This window comes from Trachinotus anak, unplaced genomic scaffold, assembly GCF_046630095.1.
Source record: "Trachinotus anak isolate AG129_WGS33_773 ecotype Australia unplaced genomic scaffold, CSIRO_AGI_Tana_v1 ptg000019l, whole genome shotgun sequence".
Classification (NCBI taxonomy): domain Eukaryota; kingdom Metazoa; phylum Chordata; class Actinopteri; order Carangiformes; family Carangidae; genus Trachinotus; species Trachinotus anak.
This window is the reverse complement of record NW_027273870.1, coordinates 19,066,678-19,087,909: the sequence shown is the minus strand read 5'-3', so window position 1 is coordinate 19,087,909 and position 21,232 is coordinate 19,066,678. Positions and strand designations below refer to the sequence as shown.

At 40.7% G+C, this 21,232-nt stretch overlaps 1 protein-coding gene across 2 annotated transcripts in view; it reads left to right on the top strand.

Moving 5' to 3' along the window:
* Positions 1-20,654, top strand: part of cxxc4 (CXXC finger 4) — a 32,956-nt gene extending 12,302 nt beyond the window's left edge. The window contains exons 3-6 of one of the 2 annotated variants that reach the window (XM_071505244.1): positions 13,549-16,801; positions 19,910-20,017; positions 20,233-20,336; positions 20,435-20,654. In XM_071505244.1, the coding sequence (XP_071361345.1) occupies positions 13,549-13,593 (45 nt within the window). In that variant the 3' untranslated portion in view covers positions 13,594-16,801; positions 19,910-20,017; positions 20,233-20,336; positions 20,435-20,654. The remainder of the gene's footprint in view (positions 1-13,548; positions 16,802-19,909; positions 20,018-20,232; positions 20,337-20,434) is intronic. The other variant, XM_071505245.1, reaches the window with a different exon arrangement.
* The last annotated feature ends 578 nt before the right edge of the window (positions 20,655-21,232 follow it).

Below are 21,232 nucleotides of genomic sequence, written 5' to 3'. Positions count from 1 at the left end.
AGCTTAGAAAAACGTTAACTGTTTAATTTGCAAAATCTACTTCACACAGTTTACAATATTGAGCTGCTAAAGAAAGAAATTATCTCCAATGTATGTTATACCTCATTATAGTTAGCAAAATAGATGAAATGCAAAATACAGGGCCATAAGACTACAGTTCTGTAGACGCTCTGATTAGTTTAAATCTGTAGGTTAAAAGGCAGTAATGGCAGAAGGCTTTGTGACATTTGTTCAAGAAAACTGATGTGAAAGTGAATTTGTGAGTGACAGTGGGTGATGGGAGGAATCGGTCAACATGGTTTAAGCGTCTCAGTTTCTGCAAGTCAAATTCTAGCATGTTGCCACCTCCTCTATTGTGGCTCTGCTCTCAGATTATGAATATTTCATGGCAAGCATCTGACACCATGCCCAGAAAGATATCGCAAGGTTTTTTTTCTGATAGAAACCCTGGGGTTAGAGAGTGTCACATAGGCGTGACGTCAGTCTGTGGCCCCCAGGTAAGGGATAGGATTTATGATGCACCAGTTGATGACATCAGGTGGATGTTTTCATTCCTGAGCAGAGAGCCCCTTTGTCCTCCCTGACTGATAAACCACTGAGCTGTTCACAGTTTGCTGTTGCTCCTCGAAAGATCTGTCTTTGACATTCTGTTGTATAGAGAAATGATTTCAATCTGCTCAGAGTGCACGCTGTGTTTTGACAAACTGTGAACGGTTTCCCGTCTGATCAGTGTGAAGTTGGAATGACTAAGCAGGGGGGAGTCTGCTTGGATTAGCTCTGTCTTAAATGCTGCCTTTAGCATATTACATTGCCCACTGGCTTTCTCCTAAGGACATCTCTCTTGTTTTCATCTTTGTTAAGTTTCACTTTCCAGTTTAACCAAAGCCTACTTATGTAATTCTTCGTTTTAGGTTGCTTTAGGTGCAATATTAGTCTAACTAGATGACTTTAATCCTTGGTTCTCTTTCTACTTAGGGAGGGGTTTTCTCCCTTAAGTCTAGAGAGCTGACCATACAATTTTATTGTATGTGTATCTCAGCTAAATTAAATAAACCAAATTAAGACCTCCTACACAGCCTTGGATTTTCAAACAGTATTTTTGGCTTGTGACTCCATAAACTGGAATTATATGCTTCTCTGTGTAGATACACAGTGTAATGGATTACTGTGGGTGGCAGAGGAGCCGACATGCACATCTCCCAAGTCACAACTACACGTTGTGTCGACCTCCATGCCAAGCAAGTTGATTGGTTGATTCAACTCAAGTCGGTGGACAAAACCGAGACAAACATACATACTGGATTCATCTTGAAACCTGGGTTATAAAGTGGAAGAAGCGTTTTCATGTGCTTCTGTACTTTTGAATTTTTATTTAAAATCTTTTTAATGATATCCTCTGAAAATTTGAACTCCAGTTTTAATCATTTCATCTTTGTTGTACCCAGACATCAGTAGCCAACAATGTTATTTGCACCCTGAGTGGATAGCCAAAATGGCTATTTACACCTGAGCATATACAGCATGGTGGAGACAAGCACCCAGGTGTCTGCAGCCAACAATACTATTTCCATCCAGGTGTATGTAGCCAACAATGCTATTTGTACCTGGGTTGGATAGCAAATGTAGCTATTTACACATGAGAAAAGTTCTGTCAGAAAGGTTTCCTAACATGTGGTTAATGGGAAAAGGTCTCTTTTTATCCAAACCATGATCTTTTCCTTAAGCCAACCAAGTAGTTTTGGTGCCTAAACCTAACCAAACTGCAACAGAACTAAATTGACTGATCTCAATAAGATAATAAAAAAAAAGATAAATTAACAAAGTAAATTCCATGTTTAAATACACACTAGAGTCAAGTCCCTGTCTCCTGGGGGAAAGTAGCTTGTAGGACTCATTTATTCTCCACAACCTCCAACATGTAGGAACATTGTGTGTGTTTAGGGAGCCACTGGATGTTCCATACAGCTGTAAATATCCAAATAGCTTCCATATGACTATTTTCACCTGGGTGCAAATAGACATGCTGTTTATTTTTTTAGTTCAGTTTGGCATGGAGGGTTTACATTTACATTTACTCATTTGGCAGGCGCTATTATCCAAAGACTGCAATGGACAAGAAGTCAGTCAGAGACACAAATCAGTGCTGTAGCAAATTTTAACCGTTAAAATTTTTGAATTTTCCCAAAATGTAGAGAGAATCACAAACTAAATTAATAACAGACGGTAAAATCACATTTCTCAACAGTATAATCTTTAGCTTCCACCTACTGACAAATGATGATCATGACAAATGTTTAAGCTTTGTGATTGTGTTTTTTCTTCTTAGAAATACAAACCTTAGGAGTTTTAGTTTTTTTTTTTTGACCTTACATTCTTGTGCAGACAGGTTTGTGTCTTCAACTTTTAAGAACCAGATATTTTCTAATACAGTTGTTCATCTTTGTACTCATGATTCAACCATCATGTTTCATGCCCATCCCAAGCATTGTAGAAGTGCTTCAACTGTTAGTCATCCAACACTGTCTTTAAAAAAAAAAAAAAAATGAATGGGAATTTTACTCTCACAACCAGGGGAATCCAGCTGCTCCTACCCAGCAGTTGTATTGTGAGGGTCCAATCTAGAGCTTGGTAACTACTGCATTAGTATCCCATTCTTTGAGTATTTAAAGACTTAGTAGTTAAGTGCACACCTTCAAATAACATATAGTAACTTTTCTCATGTTGCGTTATCTTTTGTTACTCACTGAATTTGATGCAGAGATTAATTTGACTCAAGTCTCAGTTACCTGAGTGCAATTAAAGATTTAACTTCAGCTGTGTGTATTTTCTAATCCTAACCTAAATATTATGTTTATTTACAGTAAATATGCAGAGCTCTGTGTATAGACCCTCTGAGTTTAAGGGCTCCCACACAGATGCTGAGAAATCTGCTCAAAACAAGAAGGCCTGCTCCTACTTTGCATTTCAATTTAACATTTCAGAGAACTGGCAGCATGTTGCCTCGCTTAGCCCTCGCTTCGTTACACCCACATGGCTTCTCACCGTGCTTGCTGACGTCTTCCGCTGTTCAAAGGGCTGCAACTTGGCTGAGAAATTGGGGATTTCCATACCAGATCCCTCAGGTGTCTACACACTCAAACGCGTGTCCTGCTCATCTTCCCCCTCCTCTGCAGCTCCCGCCCTACAACGCCTGCCCTACTCCCTGCTCACACGGCTCTGATTTCGCATCTCAGAGCTCAACTGACCTGTGCCGCTGCATCCCTTTGTTTTGTTTTCCTGAAATCTCAGCAGCACCTGAAAGCTTCTCTGCTGCCTCCTATATAGGGTTTGCTCCCAGTGGAGAGTTAGCCCTGTGTAAAATTGCTTTACTTGGACAAGGGTTCTTAGGTGAAGCTAATTGAAATGGAGGCTGGCACTGTTGTACTTAGCAGCATGTAGGTGATCCCAGCTACAGACGGCAGCCTCTGACCCAAGGCTGCTGCCTCAGTTTCTTCCAACAAGGGTCAGCTCAGCCTCCGTCTGTGTGGGCAGGGATTTTCCATGCATGAGAAATGGAAGAGGCACGGTGTCTGAGCACTGTTTCAGCAGCAAAAAGTCACTCCCTTTTTAACCTAGATATCGCACACTGTGTGGGAGGATTGTGTGAGATTATATTCTCTGTTATAGGGTGAAAATAGTTATTGAATCAGTGGTATTATTAAAGCTTACCAGACAATGTGTTAACCCTAAAAGGAAATATGCATCTTTGAGGCCTCATTTCTGCCATAGCACCTTATCCTAATAACATACTGGACAAAAACGCTTTGAGTATAAGAATTAGTTATTCATATAAGCAAAGAGACACAACTGCTGCCTTTTTTCCCCCCAATCAAGGAAGTTTTTCCTTGTGTTTCACAAAAGTCGTAGGAAAGAGGTCATGATGGATGGTTGGGTGTACAAATCCAATGATTTGGACAAGAAATCTACTGAAAATTCATGAAATCTGTTGACAGTCAGCACTTTGTGTTTAGAGTGATTATATTTGCTAGTCATGTATGATTTTTTTTTAAACTATGCAACCTTCAAAAGCATAGTTTGTATACTACTTATAAAAATGCTAAATGGGAGGACTTAAAGCAAAATTTTACTACAATACTTGTTTGCTTTCATTGAGCTTGAAACCTATTGTGGCTACTTGTAGTGATTCCATGTTTATACTACCTATGGATACTGGCACATCATCTGACGTTTTTGGACTCAATGCTAAACACATGCATGGCACACTTATAGCAAAACTTAACAGGCATCCAATAGCACAGTACTTAAAGCGTCAGTACGCAAGATCTGGAAATCAAGCTAGCACTCCCACCCCTCCCCCCTGCTCTCTTACGCCCCTTCACCTAGATCCCTGTCATGTACTTGCCATCTCAGCTAACACAGGGATCTAATAAAGATAGATTTAACAAAATCAAAAAAAAAAATGCAAATATCAAAAATACCGATCTACATATAATGCAAAAGGTATTTTTGAGTACATATTTACAGTTCCAATTATTTTCTGCATTCTCACTTGTTAATGATGCTTCAAATAGTTTTTGGGCTGTGCTCTTTCTTCAGGCAAAGCTGGTTGATATCCTGAGATTAAAAGGGTAAATTCACAGTGAGTCACAACAGGCAGGAATCTGATGCTGCACTGCTCTCTGTGGTTTGAAACCTTTAAGTATCTCGCTCTTCAGGCCATGCCCCAGTTAGTGATGTCACAGGCTCGGCAGGTGTTATGCCTTTGGCAGCTGATGGAAAACATCTGCTGTGACATCACTAATTGGGGCGTGTCCAGAGGAGAGCAGCAGACTGCTTCAGCATTTTCCTTCATATGTGTTTCTGTGTGGATTTACATTTTCGAGCATTTGACTGTAGCTGTCTCAGTTGCTATCGACATGTACCGACTGGCTCATAAAGTGACATATTGCAGTGCTGCCCCAGTTAAACTGGGCCTGTTCCATTTCACTATCCACTCAATGGCTCTCTGACTGTTTGATAAAAAGTGTATTTTCCGAAGCCACTGAGGCTTGGCCCGTCTCGCTGCAAATCCACTCCTATGGAGGGCCAGTAAAATATACGTCCTACAGGAATACTGCACTGTAATTACATTCCCCCATTAGCATACGGAGGCTTGGAGTCACACTGCACTCAGCCTCCAGCAGCACTTTGCCATATGGTCCGTCTGCGCTTCTCGGGCAATATTTGGCAAGACTCTTGCAGAAGGTCAAATATCAAGTCAGAGGACTGTGCCAGAATTGCATCTATGCTAATTGCTCTCCCTCTCTTCCTCTGCTCCCTCATCCATCTCATGCTCCTGTGCTCTTCGCTCTCTCCCCTCCCTCCCTCTGCTTCTCTCCCACTGAAGTAAGTAATCTGCTTTAGGATGTTTCTGAGATGGAGATGGATTTGGTTTTCCTTCGCTGCCCCTCAGCCTAATCTCCCCCCTGTGACCACCCTGCCTCTCCCAGGCACAGCTCTTGAGCACAACATCATACATTCCCCCAACACCCCTAGTCCATATGTGCCTAGTCAGCAAAAAACTCCCAAATTCCTCATTACTCACAAACATCCGCAATACACTTAGCTTGATTTGCTCGAATGGATGCCTGGTGCAAGCTTGGACCTTGAATTAAAAGATTGTAGCTGTATTTCATTATTGAAAGGCTATCACGACATTGGTGTACTTGGATTCTTTCTGTGTGTACATTGGTGCTGCGAGCATACACAAGTGGGGAGGTTATCTGAATACATACGCTACTTAGAGGATAAATAGGTGGATAGCTTATGGCATTCCACTTAATTTGTTAATATCTCAGATTTAGAGTCCGCCATGGAAAATCAAATAAGCTGATGATCTGGGCCACATGTTAGCTGAAAAATCACTGGTAAATGTCTGCAAGGGTTGAGAGTATACAGAAAATTCTGTGTCAACTTTGTAGACGTTTTGATCTCACATTGATTCATTAGGGAGTAAAATGCTGATGTAAAAATATGAACTGATTAAAAATGAATACTTATATATATCATACATCTTGATTTTTTTACATTTTAAATCATTATAAATTGAATGATACAGTATTTTCACTTGTAGTTAAGGTTAAGAAAAGCACAGCTCTGACTTATTTGTGAAAAACGAACAGTGTGGAATGAGAGTGGGTGACGTCTGCGGTCTTACACACCACAGGAATTTAAACTCCTCTCACTCTGCAGTGTGCTGTCCAGTGATCTCATATTTCTGTGGTAATGATGAGATGCTTCTAAGCCATAAAAATAGCATGAATATTTGGACAAAATGCGAGTTAATTTGTTTCAGGCCTTGAGGCTGTTGATATACCAAAACAACTATGACTAAAACAAGTACATTGCTGCAATTTTTTAAATTGATAATTGATCATTCTAATGTTCATAATGTTATCATCATATTCTGAAAGTTATACTCTGCATATTTCACTGTAGTTTGTGGAAAAGTAAAAAAATAGACTTTCAACATCAATCAGTCAACTTTCAATATTTGGTGTATATAGTTACGAAATAGTAATATTTTAGTTGTTGTATGGACAGAAAGCAATGGTATTACACAAAAATTTTCAGTTTCAATATAAACAAAAGGAACAGCAGCCATGCTGATATCTTTATTTGCTCTTTTATAGGGGAAACTAATCAACACTGACATACTGACAACACCTCCAATTTCTCCCAAAAATGGTCCCAAGCCGAACTGGTGCTTTGCAGAGATCATTTTTAATACAAATGTTATATACAGTATATATATATATATATATATATATATATATATATATACATACAGTATATATATATAAATAAATAAATAAATAAATAAATAAATAAATAAGATATCCATCTTCAGGGAGCTGATCAAATATGTGCCATAGAGATAAGATAGCCATTGAGGACGGTGAATGCATGACGTATTCATCACTTTTGCACATCATAGAGCTGTTCCAATTAAATGCTTCAGTGCATGTAAACACCGTATTAAATCACATCCCATGTAAACAGTCGACCCAAAATCTTCAATTGGAATTATTTCAATCAGAATGAAAAAATGTCACATGTGCATGTAACAGCCTATAAAAACATCACATATATCTCAGTAGATTTTAACCACATTTAAGCTGAATTTTAAAACCTATGTATACAGCGTAGTGCAGTTCACCTCTGGCAACAGCCCTATAATATAATAATGATTTACATTAAATTCAATACCACTTTACCATACACAGCAAATATATACTTATAACTTTAGTCAATTTACATATTTACTCATCATCTCATATAAATAAAATTGATGCTGTTGATGATTATCATTTGTATATGCAGGTAATATTCAAGGTTTAAGCTTGTGCGCAGAGCAGAATCTGTTTGCGTTACGGTGTTGTGATGCAGGGCTGGGGGCAGTGGCGTGTGGCTGACTAGATGAGTGGTCTGTCCGTGATAGCGGCCTTGGAGAGGTACCTTTTATAAACGGCACTGGGTGGCTATAATATTGGCTACAAGCTTCAAGATGAGATTTCAACCCCCACCCACCAACGCTGGTAACACTGCAGGTGATGGATTGCTATACCTTCCAGGTTTGAGCTTGGCAACACCCCAATATTCCTGCAGAATAAAGTGGCAGGCAATATATAACACATCAGTTAAGGCTGACTGCATCGCTGAAACTCCCCCCCCCCCCCCCCCCCCTTTCTTAGACCCAGAGATCGGCCCTGAATGTTTGGCTAGCTCTCAAAGTCCTCTTTCCTTGACTCTGATGAAACATGCTCTTTCCTTACTCTTTCCTCTCATCTCTCCCTAGTTTTGTCTCCCTCACCGGCAGTTTGCCTAAGAAAATAATTAGTCATTTCCTTGCATGTTGTCATTTCATATTGAAATGATCACAGACTTTGAGGGATTGAAAGGTACAAGTATTTCATGGCAAAAGAAAAGAAATTGACCGACCTGGGTTTGCACACAAATTTCACTTGCAGTCATAATGCTGTGTGAAAAGTGTTTGTAATTATGTTTAGAAAAAGAAAAAAAAGAAAAACAGCGTCCAGGCACCTAAAGCAGTGTCAGCTGGAGTTTGTGTGTGTGTGTCAAGAGAGAGGTGGTGACAGTGGTATTTATTTGTATATATTTTGTGTGCAGCCTGTCAGAGCTGCATCCAAAGGATTGCAGTTATGAAAAGTGGCCTGGTTCCCGGTCTGTAAGTTAATAAATAATGGGTATTGTCAGGGTAATTTATGGACCATGTTATAATGAGCATTAGGAAACACATCAGCACACTCCCACAGGCTGCCCAGTGCCACTGTTTCTCCCTCAGCTTTCTGGTTTCCCTCTGCCTTTCTGTCTTCCTCATATCTGTCTCTGCCTTCGTACTATCTGTTCCATCTCCACTCTGATTTTTCCGGCACTACAAATTTTTTTCCAGGATACTTTCTCATCTCTAACACATTTTTTTTTTTTTCATCTCCGAGTCAGAGGAGATGCTTGAGAATTCCTAGACAGAAAAAGAGAGGGAGGGGGAGCAGTAGTTGGCTGAAAAAAAAAAAAAAAAAAAAAAAAAAATCCACCAGTAATTATAGTGAATTAAAAGTTTTATGATGTTGTGCATGCCTGTGTGTGTGCCTTGAGTGTATGCTTGCGGGAGGGAAGGGTGTGTGGGGAGGAGGGGGGGCCCTCTGTGACAAGGCTGGCTGGGAGCATAGAGCTGAGGGTTAGTGCCAGACATGTCTCAAGAGAAACCGGGGCACATTTGCAATCACCCTGAGTTCAAAAGGGTAATTTATTCACAGTCTGTGGTTAAAGTAGGTCTGCTCAGAATGCCAGTGGGATTGTACCGTGAAGCCGAGTAGTAGAGACCACATCATTTTCATTTTTTCTCTCCTCTTCTTGTTTTTTTTTTTTTTTCTGTCTCCCTCCCCTTGCTTTCTCCCTCATCGTTCTCTTCATCGCCTGTTGTTGTTTCTGTGAGCCCTGTGTGGCGTCTTTTAACACACGCCGGCGAGCATATTTCACTTTTACACTCATCCACATTGACGTCCCGGCGCTGATTGAATTTTGAGGCGCTGCGGCGTCTGCCATTATCTTCCTCATCGTCTTGAGTGGTTTATCTCTGGCCCCAGCTCAGTGTGACGCCAAGGCTGCAGGGGAGAGGAGGGGCAGGACAGGGGTGGGCTGGGGAGGTTGAGGACCGTTCATGTGCTTATATTATTTGGGTGGAAAAGACAGGAAGGATTGGCCTTAACCTTTATCTTTAAGACTGTGGTTGGTTTATGTTTCAGACATAAGAGCTGCCTTTTCAGACGCAGCTTTAGTCCGGCTGGTTTGATTATGCTTGCCAGCGCCGCCTTTCCACCACTTCATCTCAATCAGCCGTCGACGAGGCTTCACCATTAACTGCACCTGCCAGGTTCAGTTAGGATCACAGGGTGTCATGGCTGCCCAGAGACCTCACACTGCCAGAATCAGCAGAGAATTATTCCACCACATGTCAGTTTTACTGTGTTGTTATCACCGAAAGCCACCGGCAGACACTTAGAATACATTGCCTACTGTGGCAGTGTGTTGGGGTTAATTTGAGGTCTGGAGAAATCTCTTTCTCCTCCTTCAGTCAGTTCAATACTCAGCCGTGTGCATTCATTGCCAGAGCGGGAAATTGTCTTTCCCTCGGTGTGTCGTTGTAGCCAGGTTGTTTTGTATGCTCTGCTGCAGAGGCAGCGGTGTTGACACGAGGCTGAGCTGCTGCCACAGCGTCTTGATTTGAGGTGAAACCTTGGTGTTGCTCCCGCGTCCCCCGGTGTAACACTATCAACCCTTACCTTCTCCCTATCTTTCTCTCTTTCCTCCTTCTTCATCCCTCTCTGTCTCTCCCTCTGTCTGTGTTGCTTCTGTATTCTTGTGTCTTTTCTTCTCCACTCTCCCTGGCGGTTGATGGAGTGATTTTGAAGGCGCATGCAGGTGGGGGAGCAGACAACGCGGAGCTGTGCTAATTGAGCCTTCTTTGTGCCTGGTCACTGCAGTGTGCCGAGGCGAGGAGGCCCGGGAGTGAATCCAAGCAGCACTCAAGAGCCCCACTGGATCGATAACGCAGGAATTTAACAAAACAGAGACATGCCGAGTGCCCAGATCAGGGTCATTATTGTCTCTGGCGAGCCACACTTCCACCAGGGACTGATCAATGTGAGAATATGGATCAAGATAAACATTCTCATCTCCCCTTTCTCTCCTTTTTGCCTCTTAGAGCATCACGTTCTAGACCAAGAGAGCAGAGCTTAAGGCTTAAAGCACCCTTGTGGATGCACCATATCTCTGTGCATTAATAGGAAGACTTGTCATAGTCCTTTGACAGTCAAGCTGATATTTTCTGCAGAAAGTTCTTGAAGATCAACGTTCTTCTTTTTATGACAAATTAGTCCTGCAAGACTTCTTGTCTTTAGCTCAATATTGTTTTGCCACACGTGTCTGGTAGCCCTTACTATTTTATTTTATCGGAGAGAATGTACAGAAACATAAAGGTCTATCAATACTGCTGATGGTGTTTCCATTCTAAAAATTGCATATGTATATTTCAGATTGATTTCCTGTGAAAGAATCAGTATATGGGGATGAAATGTATTATGTTTGATTGTCATATTTGCCAATAACATACTGGAACTGGAGATTATTTTCCTTTTACACGGTGGCCAGTCGGTCATAGATCAGTCTTCCCACTTTGTTTCAAACAAACCACTGTTGAAGTACGAATTGTTTGCTAATTATTGTTAAACTGCAATCACTTTGATATGACATCATTTGTAGGGTAAAAGCTGACATTTATGTTTGAAAATTAATTATGAATTATGGTTGATTTAAGTTGAAATAATTAAAGCTTTGAGTGGTGAGATGACTGTGGAAAACCACAAGAAAAACTATGAAGAACTGTAAAGTGGTCAGCTTGCAAAAGAAGGCGACATCCTTCCATGTATAGCTCACATGTTTATGTGGTTTTTGCTCTGGGGACTTGGAAGAAAACAATAGTTGTAGGAAGATCATCGCTTTAGCACAAAGTAAACCTATGAAAAACTTTGAAGAGGATCACAACAAAACGCAATGAAATCTATCAGTAAGATGATGAGAAACCTCTACAATGTAGCAACAGTGTGGTTCAAACTGTCTCGGCACGTTTGTTTCATGCCACTCACCCTTTCTTTCCCTTTTCATCCTGTTTTTCTCTTCTATCAAATAAAAAACAGAAATGACATGAAAATACGTGCATAAAAAGCCTAATTGCTTGCAAAAATGATAAAAATACAATAAATCGAGCTACAGAGACATAACAAGGGGGCGGGCATCAACTCATTGTAATTAGGCCAAAAAGAAAACATCAGATCTGTGAGAGCGTCTTGACCCTTCCAAAAAACGATGTGTGTTTCATTTCATCCATGATTTTAAAGTGGTGGTGATGGTATCCTGCTGTTCTGGGTCCCTCCATTATTCACTTGGAAGGATAATAGTAATTGCCTAATGTGGTGTGAAAAAAAATGGTAAATGGTTGCTATACACATCAGAAGGAATGTATGCATCCAGAACTAGTGTGATGCTGGGCTAGTACCTGGCAATGAGCAACTGACTGGTAAAGACTTAGTTTAGGTTCAATACCTACATCTGTTCTTTCATAAACCCAGTTAGCTGGTGGCCTTATCAGACATCCAATTTACTGTCATTGTGGTTATTTTTATTGAGTAAAGCAGTGTCAGTTAGTTCACTGAGCTACATAAACTAAACTAAATTTGTCACCGTGGCGCCAATGATGCCTTATAAAGCACGTCCCATCATTGGCTGTTGTTTATGATGACATCTTCGGCCAGATTCACATTTGTTAGATCAAAATGTTCTCCACAGACTTTTGATCATATATTCACTTTGTAAATATGTATTCCTCAGTCTGTTTACAGAGAAAGTTGAAGGTGCTATAAAACAACTGTTTACATTTTCAAAAAGTTCCAACTCAAATGTAAATGAAGTGACTTGTAATGTCACTTCAAGTGTAAAAATTAGCAATATGCTAAATCTGACTGCATAAAAGTGTCACAGCTGCATTGCTCACTGCACACACATTGTACAGCATGTGTGATACATACTGTATACTATTACTGTATATGAATAAGAATATTTTCTCATATCAATATATCACAATTATGGGCAATGTGTGTATGATTATATGTAAAATAATGATGCTAATTTTAATAACCAGTGCTCCACTTTTATCGAGGGCTACAATTTATGATGACTGGTTTATGTTATAAGTCAGAAAATAGTGGAAAATTTCCATCACTAGTTCACAGAACCCAAAGCTTGTTTTGTCCAAACAAAAATAAAGCCTAAATGTATTCAGTTTACTATCATATCAGACCGCAAAAAGCTGGATATTGTTACGTCTGAGAAGCTGCAACTAGCAAAATGTTGACAACAGATGTTGAAGAAAAGACCAGTGTTATCAAAATTATTGCCAGTGGATTTATTGTTGATATATATACTAATTGACTAATAGGCAAATTGTTTCATCTCTGCTGTTATGCATGATATGAGACAAAACTTTTTTCACGTCAAACCAAAAACGTAATTTAAAAAAAAAATCATTCTTTAGCCATCAGGACTTTGTAAAAAAAACTCAAACATGATATGATTGTGTCATCATATTGAGATCCCACAAAGAGTCTGTGTATGTTAATGTTAAATTATTGCCCAACTCTATTGTAGGTCTACACTCTATATGTGGCCTGAGTGTAGGAGCCTGTCTGGTGCTAAAGCACTCATCAGTATGCCTTTAAGGGGCCACGGATGACAGTTGGTATTAAAATGTCAAATTGCCCTCCACTCAGACTAAAGTGATTTTAGTTGTGATTATGCACCCCCCCCCCCGTCAACAGAAAAAGAAAAAGAAAAAAAAAATCAAAAACTGCGCTAATTGGTCATGGGGATTGGTGGGAGACTTCAGTATTTTATGTCTCTGACTTCCAAATGAGTTTGGGAAAGGAGAGGCTGTCACTCTGGAGTAGAGGTTTTGGGGAGAAGGAGGAGGGGCAGCTGCTGGCGCGGGCTCAAATTGAAATGATGCACTGTTCCCCCTCACTGCAGCTAGAGCTGCAGTAATTAAATGCTTCATTGTTGCTTCTTGGGAATTTGTATTGAATATTTCATCCAGCGTAATGATTATTTGGGTGTGGGTGGGACGTGGATGTAATCACCTTGGCTGACTCTTTGATGAAATACTTGGTTTGGTGGTTGTGCTTTATAGCCATTTGAAGTGCCCTTCTGGGTTTTTACTTTACTTAATGTCCAAGCTATTTCAAAATGTTATCCAGTACAGTAATATTACTGATTACTGGCTACTAAATGTGTCTGTAATTTCTGATATAATATGTATGATATATATACACATATACATAATGTATGGAATTTGCTGGAGGAAATACATGACATGACAATGAAATGACCTCAAAACCTGCAAATAAAAATGTGTCCTTCACATTTTGTCTCCCACAGAGGACGCCGGTCAACAACGGTGAAGCTTTTCGATGGTTCTTTTAAAGAGGCGAGCCGCGGCCGCCCCATCCAGCAGCAAGAGGGCAGGTGGGACTCTTGACTCTCTGCCAGGAGCACTTGATAGGTTCACAGAACCTCACATGCTCAACACATTTGGAGAGGATGAGAGAAGAAACAGTGGACAGACAAAAAGATAAATGAAAACATAATGGTGTTGTTTTAACTCTGTAATTTCCTTTTCTGTGTAATTATTGTACCTTTTGACAGTATCATAATGTATATTTTTGGTGTCTATGAATGTGTTTTCAGTGTTGTGGCTGTAGGTTTGCAGCCAATCCTATGTAAAGGACTCAAACAGACAGACAATCATACAATCATCCTGAATCCGTCAAACACAAGAGGCCACAAGGATTGACGATATAACAAAACACAACACACTTTTCTCTGGAGCAATAATTTATTCTGCTGATCATTTTTCAACCTTTTATTTCTGTTGAATCTTCAGTTATTTTTTCAAACACAATCACCCTCTAGTTTTGTCTATTATTTCATCTGAAAATCTTATTTTGAAATGCCATGCTAATGTTAAGACTGTCGCTTGCAGCGCAATTTGTCTCATTGAGAGCGACAATGTGAAGGATGGCAGCAGTGCTTCTGTGACGGGCTTGTTGACTTGTTTTCTCGTGACGTGTTTGAGTGGACTCACTGCAGAACAGGGCACATTGTCTTGTGTAGTGAGTCGCACTTCTTTAAAATCTAATTGGGAGTCATTTGATTGTGACAGCACCAGACGTTTATGAGTCAGACTGCTGTCTGGAGGTCATATTTTCAAAGACGGTCCGAGTACATGTTTTTGACAAATCTGGTTGAGTCATAAAACCGTTTCTTTCAGTTTGTCACTAAAGGTTGTTAACTGTCTAAAAGGTAGGGAGTAATGCCAGTAAAGGAATTGTAGGTTATTTTGAAAACATTCAAATTTAGAATTGATTACAGATTACTATACATATTGGACATATCAGATGTTGTTCTGGAGATAAGAGATACTCTGGACGATTCTCCTGCAGAGCAAATGACAGTCCTTTCTCCTACAAAGTAACGTTAACACATTCCAAAAACAAAGATTATTCAATAAGTTGCTCATTGTCTTAAACCCTATTGTTGCATGTGTAAATGTGTTTTGGTTTTAAAGATTACTATGAATTTGTATATTGTTGTTGTGATGCTTTTATGTGTTAAAATAAAAATAAAAAAAATGACTTCATTAAAAGACATCTTGACAGAAAATGTTTGATGTGCAGGAATCACCAAAGATGGCCAAATAAAAAAACAAAGAAAAAGAGGAAAAAATGATCAGTGTTCAGTTATGATCACCTGATAAACATTTTCCCATTTTTTTCCCCCCTCCTGCAAAGCATCAACAGAAATAACAACCAGGAGGAGATGGCAGAAATATAACAGCATTGGTTGCCTCCCCAGTCACGTATTCCCTAGAATACTAAAATGTTGCATGGAGAAGAGTGGTTCCCAGAGGCAGCAGACTTTAAAGGACTAGTGAAATCCCATGTGGTTTGTCATGCTGGAATGCACAGGGTGGGGAGGGACGTGGGGAAGCAAGAGAAGGGAGGATGGCGAGAGTAGGGGAGGAAGGGGGGTGTGAAGCGAGACAGGCTCCTGAGATAGCTTGAGTAACTGAGCGATCGCTGGGTCTTTGGGTGTCAGGGGTGGGGGTGGGGGGCAGTAGTGTTGGGAAGGAGGGACAGCAGTGGGAGGGACAGGGTGGACATTTGGGCTGTATCTGAGATGGGGAGGGGTGTCACTCCTGAGGAGAACGAGCAGAGAAGGAGGAAATCATCCGGGACCAACTTCTCCCCTGACTGAGCACGCTTGCCATCACCCAAATTGAGCCGCTGACTGGTTAGGGCCAGCCAGGAAGACGACGTGAAGTGCTCTGCAGCGGCGGTGTTGGCAGCAATGAGGCGTCTGAGGCGCTCAATCCCCCTCACTGGTCATCAGAGGTTGATAACGTGCATCAGGGGGTGTGCTGGCTCGCTCACTCCCTGGCTGGTGAGATTAAATAACATCAGAGACAGCTCTCTCTAATCCCCCACCCCCCCTCACCACCACCACCACCTCCCACTCTACACTCTGGAACTGGGATTTAAAGTCCTCAGGCCCCAGTGGTAATGTTCAGTTTCCTGTTTCAGTCAGGGAGAGGCAGAAACAGAGGTAGCAGGAGCCTGTTAGCATGTTAGCGGGGTGGTGGGAATATATGACAAGCCCTCAGTCCCCATGAGTCTCCAGGTTCAAGCCTCCAAAATGTTCTGAACAGTTCGGCAAACCGACGGTTCAACATTTAGGGGAAATCTGCTCGTTTTCTTACTTTCCAAGAGTTAAATGAGAAGGCTGATGCCACCCTTATATCTCTGTGGTCAGTAAGGAGTTAGAGCAATGGCAGTAATTAGCTTAGCATAAATTAGCAAGCATAGGAAAAAAAGCCTGGCTCACTAAAATGAATTCTACCAACCTCTCTAAAGATGACTCATATATCTTATGTTTAATCTTTACTAACAGAAAGTTAGAAATAGTTACAAAAACAACAAAAAAAAGCAGGAACTGGTGTTTTTACATCACTGTTTGCATAAGAATGAAATAAAATAGCTAAAATGTGTTGGTTAATGAGCTGTAGAGGTGAAAACCTAATGCACAGACATGAGAGTGGCGTTGATAAGTTACCAGGCTTACAAACAGACGGACCGATGGATAGACACGCACAGACAACAGGTAACTATATTCAGGTTGCAAAAATGTGAGTTCAGAGCACAAGCAGCACAGAGGGACCCACACAGAGACATTAGCAAACAATGTAGCACCTGACTGGGGAAATAGGGCTGGTATAAATACCAGGCAGTAAATGAGGGAAATGAGGAACAGGTGTGTAGATAGGTGGGGAGGTTCCAGTGATTCTAAATGGAAAACAGCTGAGCAGGTGGATCTGGAAACAGGAAGAAAGTCCAGGGGCATCTGGTGGGGGGGGGGGTTATGACAGGAGACCAAAAACAGGGCTGAGACAGAAATAATGACAGCTTTGAATGAACTAATTCGAAGATTCACCAGATCCTGCCGTGGGTGTGAGTTCTGGTAGATGGTTGCCACGGTTTTTCTGTAGACGACCGTTCAGCCATGCTACGGCAGCAGGACGTGGACTTCACCGCATCATGTGCATCTGCTGAAGGTGTAATTTCGGCATTGCAAGGTAAACACGCACCTTATTTGAGCATTGAGAAAAGGACCAGATGTCTTCAAGGAGAAGGAGACAAAAAATGTCTGGTCTGTATTTGTGAAGGGTCACTCTGGTTTATTAGAATCTGGGTTTCATGGTCGTAACTCCGGCTGTCATTTCTGTGTGAAATGATAACCTTCACGCTTAATAAGGCGATTGCTTAGATCTTGGAATGTGGCTACAGCAAGAAATATTTATTACACCATAGAACTGTGTGCATGAACAACTATAGTATGTACAGTAGGTCAGAGTTGGTCTTATACTGTGATGGAGGTTTACAGTTTGATTGATAACTTGAACATTCATTATTGTTCTCCTCCAGATATGGGCTTTGTTAAAATCCCGTATGATCATTTTGCTGCTCCTTCGTGCTTGATGCCCTGTCTTACATTTTTTTCAGCCATTTTGCCACGTTCCCAGATCTTGTTGGTTGGATTAATGGCCAAAATTATAAAATAAGATCCAAGGTGTAATAAAACAGAATTATCACTTTAAAAGAACAAGACAAATGTGTGAACAGTCCTGTTTGTGTGAGTGGGAAAGTAGGTGTTTTAGATGTCAAAACAATAAGAAAAAAAAAAAATCGAAACCACTAGAAGGCAGAATCATACACCGGATATACTGTCAGTCTATACAGATGCTATGTCTAAGCAAACAACTGCCGTTTGGGTCTAACCATCCCATTGGAGACGTACTGTATTTCTGGCCACCTGAAAAATTTTGAGTCAAATATTCACTCTCCTTCTAGTTCTGGTTTGATCTCCACAACCTTCAGTGAAAAATATCTGTCTTTGGAGATGATGTCAGATGTTTGACTTTCTTTGCTGGTCATCGCCTACAGTACTCTATAATTCTGTGCTGGGTAGAGTCAGTGGCAACAGTCTATATTTGGCTGGAAGAAGCAAAGCAATGAGCTAAAATCCCATATGATATATATCTTTATATGGAGTAATAATAGATAGGCTACCATACTCTTTACTTATTTACCTCATTACTTAATTCCAGTTTTCCCATGCCATTGGAAGTGTCAGTGCTGCCCTCTGGGATGTGATAAAAGAGAACTGGAACAGTGTGGATTGTTGAATTTCTCCAGTAAACACTAACAAACCTCTTGGTGACCTGCAGTAGTGAGAAATGATGTAATCCCATTTGAGAAACATCATTTTAGAAATAAAATTTGCACTAGTTTTCAGTAATGCTTTTATAGCTGTGAACTCAATTTGAACCCAACTGTACATACATACCTGTGAAATATGCTTTATATACCTTTGCTGATGGTTAAGTCACTATATATGAACAACTATAGCAAAGAGTGCAGCATTTCTAGAGCTAGAGATGTTTAATCAGTTAAAGAAAGCCAGCCTGACTTTTTACACAAACAAATTATTAGGTTTGTATGTCGTCATGGGGTCACAGCCAAAGGACTGCAGTGATTCTTCACCAGTCCTGTTGACAGAGCAAAGGTGTGCATGGTTCCTACAGTGTAACAGTAAACATAGATCTCTCCCTGTCTCTGTGCCCCATAATGACCCTCAGAAGATGCTTTCTACAAACCTTGGAGTGGTTGAACATCAGCTGTCACTTAAAGAAATACTAAGATGAGTGCAGGTCCCTGTGACGCCAGTCATGCCACTGTTTGCTGGGGGTTAGTGGGCCAATCAGATGTGCTCACCCTCTTTGTGTCCTCCACAGAAATGCAGAGCCTCTGTGATAATCCCGTTAGGGATTTTGACTGAGAATGCTCCCTCGCTCCACTACCATACTTCTTGGCTCCCTGTGAAGAGGTGTTGTGAAAGGACATGCACTCTCATAAAAATTGAACACAATGCTGAAGCATCATTGAATGACAGATGTAAAATGTCCTGTAATTAACCGGTGACTTTAATTAAAACAAAATGAATGTTCTAATTTCAAGGTTAGTGCCACCGTAAAAACCCAGGAATTTATTATTTATTTATCAAATTATTATTTTTTGTGGAAGAAATCCCAATTCTTCCTTTCTGTCTCCAGCTGTGAGGGATCTGTATACTCGCGGATAGCCGTGCTGCACATACTTATATACCATTACACAACGCACATAACATTTTCCCACACTGAGTCACTTGCACTCACATGGAGGACAGAGAAACAGACAGACAGAGAACGACGTGTAGAGCCTCCTTCCTTCTCTCGCTCCCCTCCCTCCCTACCTTGTCTTTCATTATTTATTTACTGTCTGCAGTTTTTCCATCGCACGCATATTGATGCAGAGAAAGCAGGGTGTGAGTGCGTGTCAGAATCATTTCCTGACGAGGGAGACAAGGTGGAAGTAATCAGCAGAGCGCTGATGCAATATGACAGCCCCTAGAACCGCTGGTACACAGTTAAGAGCAGGAGGGAGAAGAAAAACATCTCCCCACTGAAGGAGGCAGCAAGATTTGCACAAGCGACATTTGGATGGAAAGTAGATTTACAAAGTTCTAAAAGTTTGGAGGGAGAAAATCGGATTCTAGGGCTGTTTTGTCTGAGCTGATCTCTGAAATTTTCTCCTAAAGTGTAAAAAAAAAAAAAAAAATCTGTGGCTTAAAGACAGTGTATTGTCTTTTTAATATATATATATATATATATATATATATATAAACGGCCATTCAACAAGCTATCTATATTAGCTATCCATTTGTTTAGAATGTGTTGTGCTTCCACTTCACTTCTTTTGTTGCACCCTATGGGAATGTAAGTAATTTGAAATATATGTCATGAATAAGAGCAGGTTTCTACAATCATGTCCAATATCCAGATTTTTTTTTTAACTGTAGAAATTCTCCAAAGGCAGCAATAATAAAAGTGCTCATTTTGTTTTCATTCATTCATTCATTCATTCATTTTTCAGTTATATAAAGTCAAATTTGTTTCTGCATGACCACAGGAAAGTTATTTGATTTGATTCAGAGGAGATGTGCAGTAGGAAAAGGAGGACACAGACTAACAACGTCTGCAGAGAAGCCAGCGAGGCACCTGGCTGACATGATCTTCCTCCACTAATCTTGTCTTGATTGTTCCCCTCTCTCCCTCTCTCTCTCTCTCTCTCTCTCTCCGAGGTAGCTATAGATTGATTAGTTATCCTGCAGCCCTCACAAGCGCAGTGAGACGACCAAGTACATCACCTCCCCACCGCCGCCACCACCATGCTTCTCCTTGTGTAACACACCTGTATGTATCTCCCTCACACATCTGTACATCTCTATCTCAAACATTTCTATCTCTGTCTCTGTCATCACCTTACTCCATCTCTCACATACGTGAAAACACCCTCGCCCTGTCATTCTCACACACACACACACACACATATATACAGTATTTTACAGGGTGCATACACACACATGCACCAACACACATCCACAGACACCATCTGCTCCTCCTGACAGGCACAACCTTCCTGGGTGTGGTAATTGATGAATGTGGAAGACGGTGCTTTTAGGGTCTCCCTGCCTCTCCTCCTCCTCACATGCCGACCTGGGAGAGCAAATGGGTGAACCCTGAGCTCAAGCACACACACACACACCAGCACACTCAAGCACATACAGAGAGGTGCGAGCATGCTGACTGATTGATTGATTCTGGTGGTAGGTTTCATGACGGCTGGCGACATTTCTCCACATCATGTCAACGCCCCTGGCAGCAAGAGTCCCAGAGTGATCTCTGAGGAATTTGGTAATCAAAGTCAGCAGGGCTGGATTCCAGGCTGGTGCCCACGCAAGAGTCGATACATTTAAAATACCAGAAAATTGCTTTTTTCCATCAACTCTGTCTCCTAAAAATGATGTTTATATAAAACTAATTTGCAAAATCAGTAGCTACGTTATTTTCATCAACATAACAAGGAAATGTCGTTGATATTGAATGTTTATGCAAAATAGATATTTAAGGTGAACATATCTGCAAATCATTAATTATCATGGTATTTCATTTTATGAAAAAGCGGTAACAACTAAAGCAGGTTCAGTGGTTATATTGGTTATAACGTCAAGCACATTGTCAGGTGCCAACATGAACATTAAAACAGGTTTTGTCTGTTCATAATGGCCATTAAAAGATACCCGCCTAATTTTTACTTTCAGTGTGCGACAGAATTGGCATTTCTTCTTATGTGCAAAAATGCATTTCAAAGTTTATCTGAAGCAATTTAGCTTCAGCTATCTGAGTTAAACATGAGACGACATACTCTGAATTTTTTTCAAGGTTTAACCAAAATTACATCTTCTTCTAATCTCAGACATGTTTTAGTAGCGTCTTTTCAAATCTTTTCTATTAGGTTTTTCTGAAAAAAAAGAGAGAGAGAGAGAGAGAGAGAGATAATTCAACTAAGAAAATGCCAAGTAGCTGCAATATACCTGATGTATCCCCCTTATTCCCATATCTGCCTCT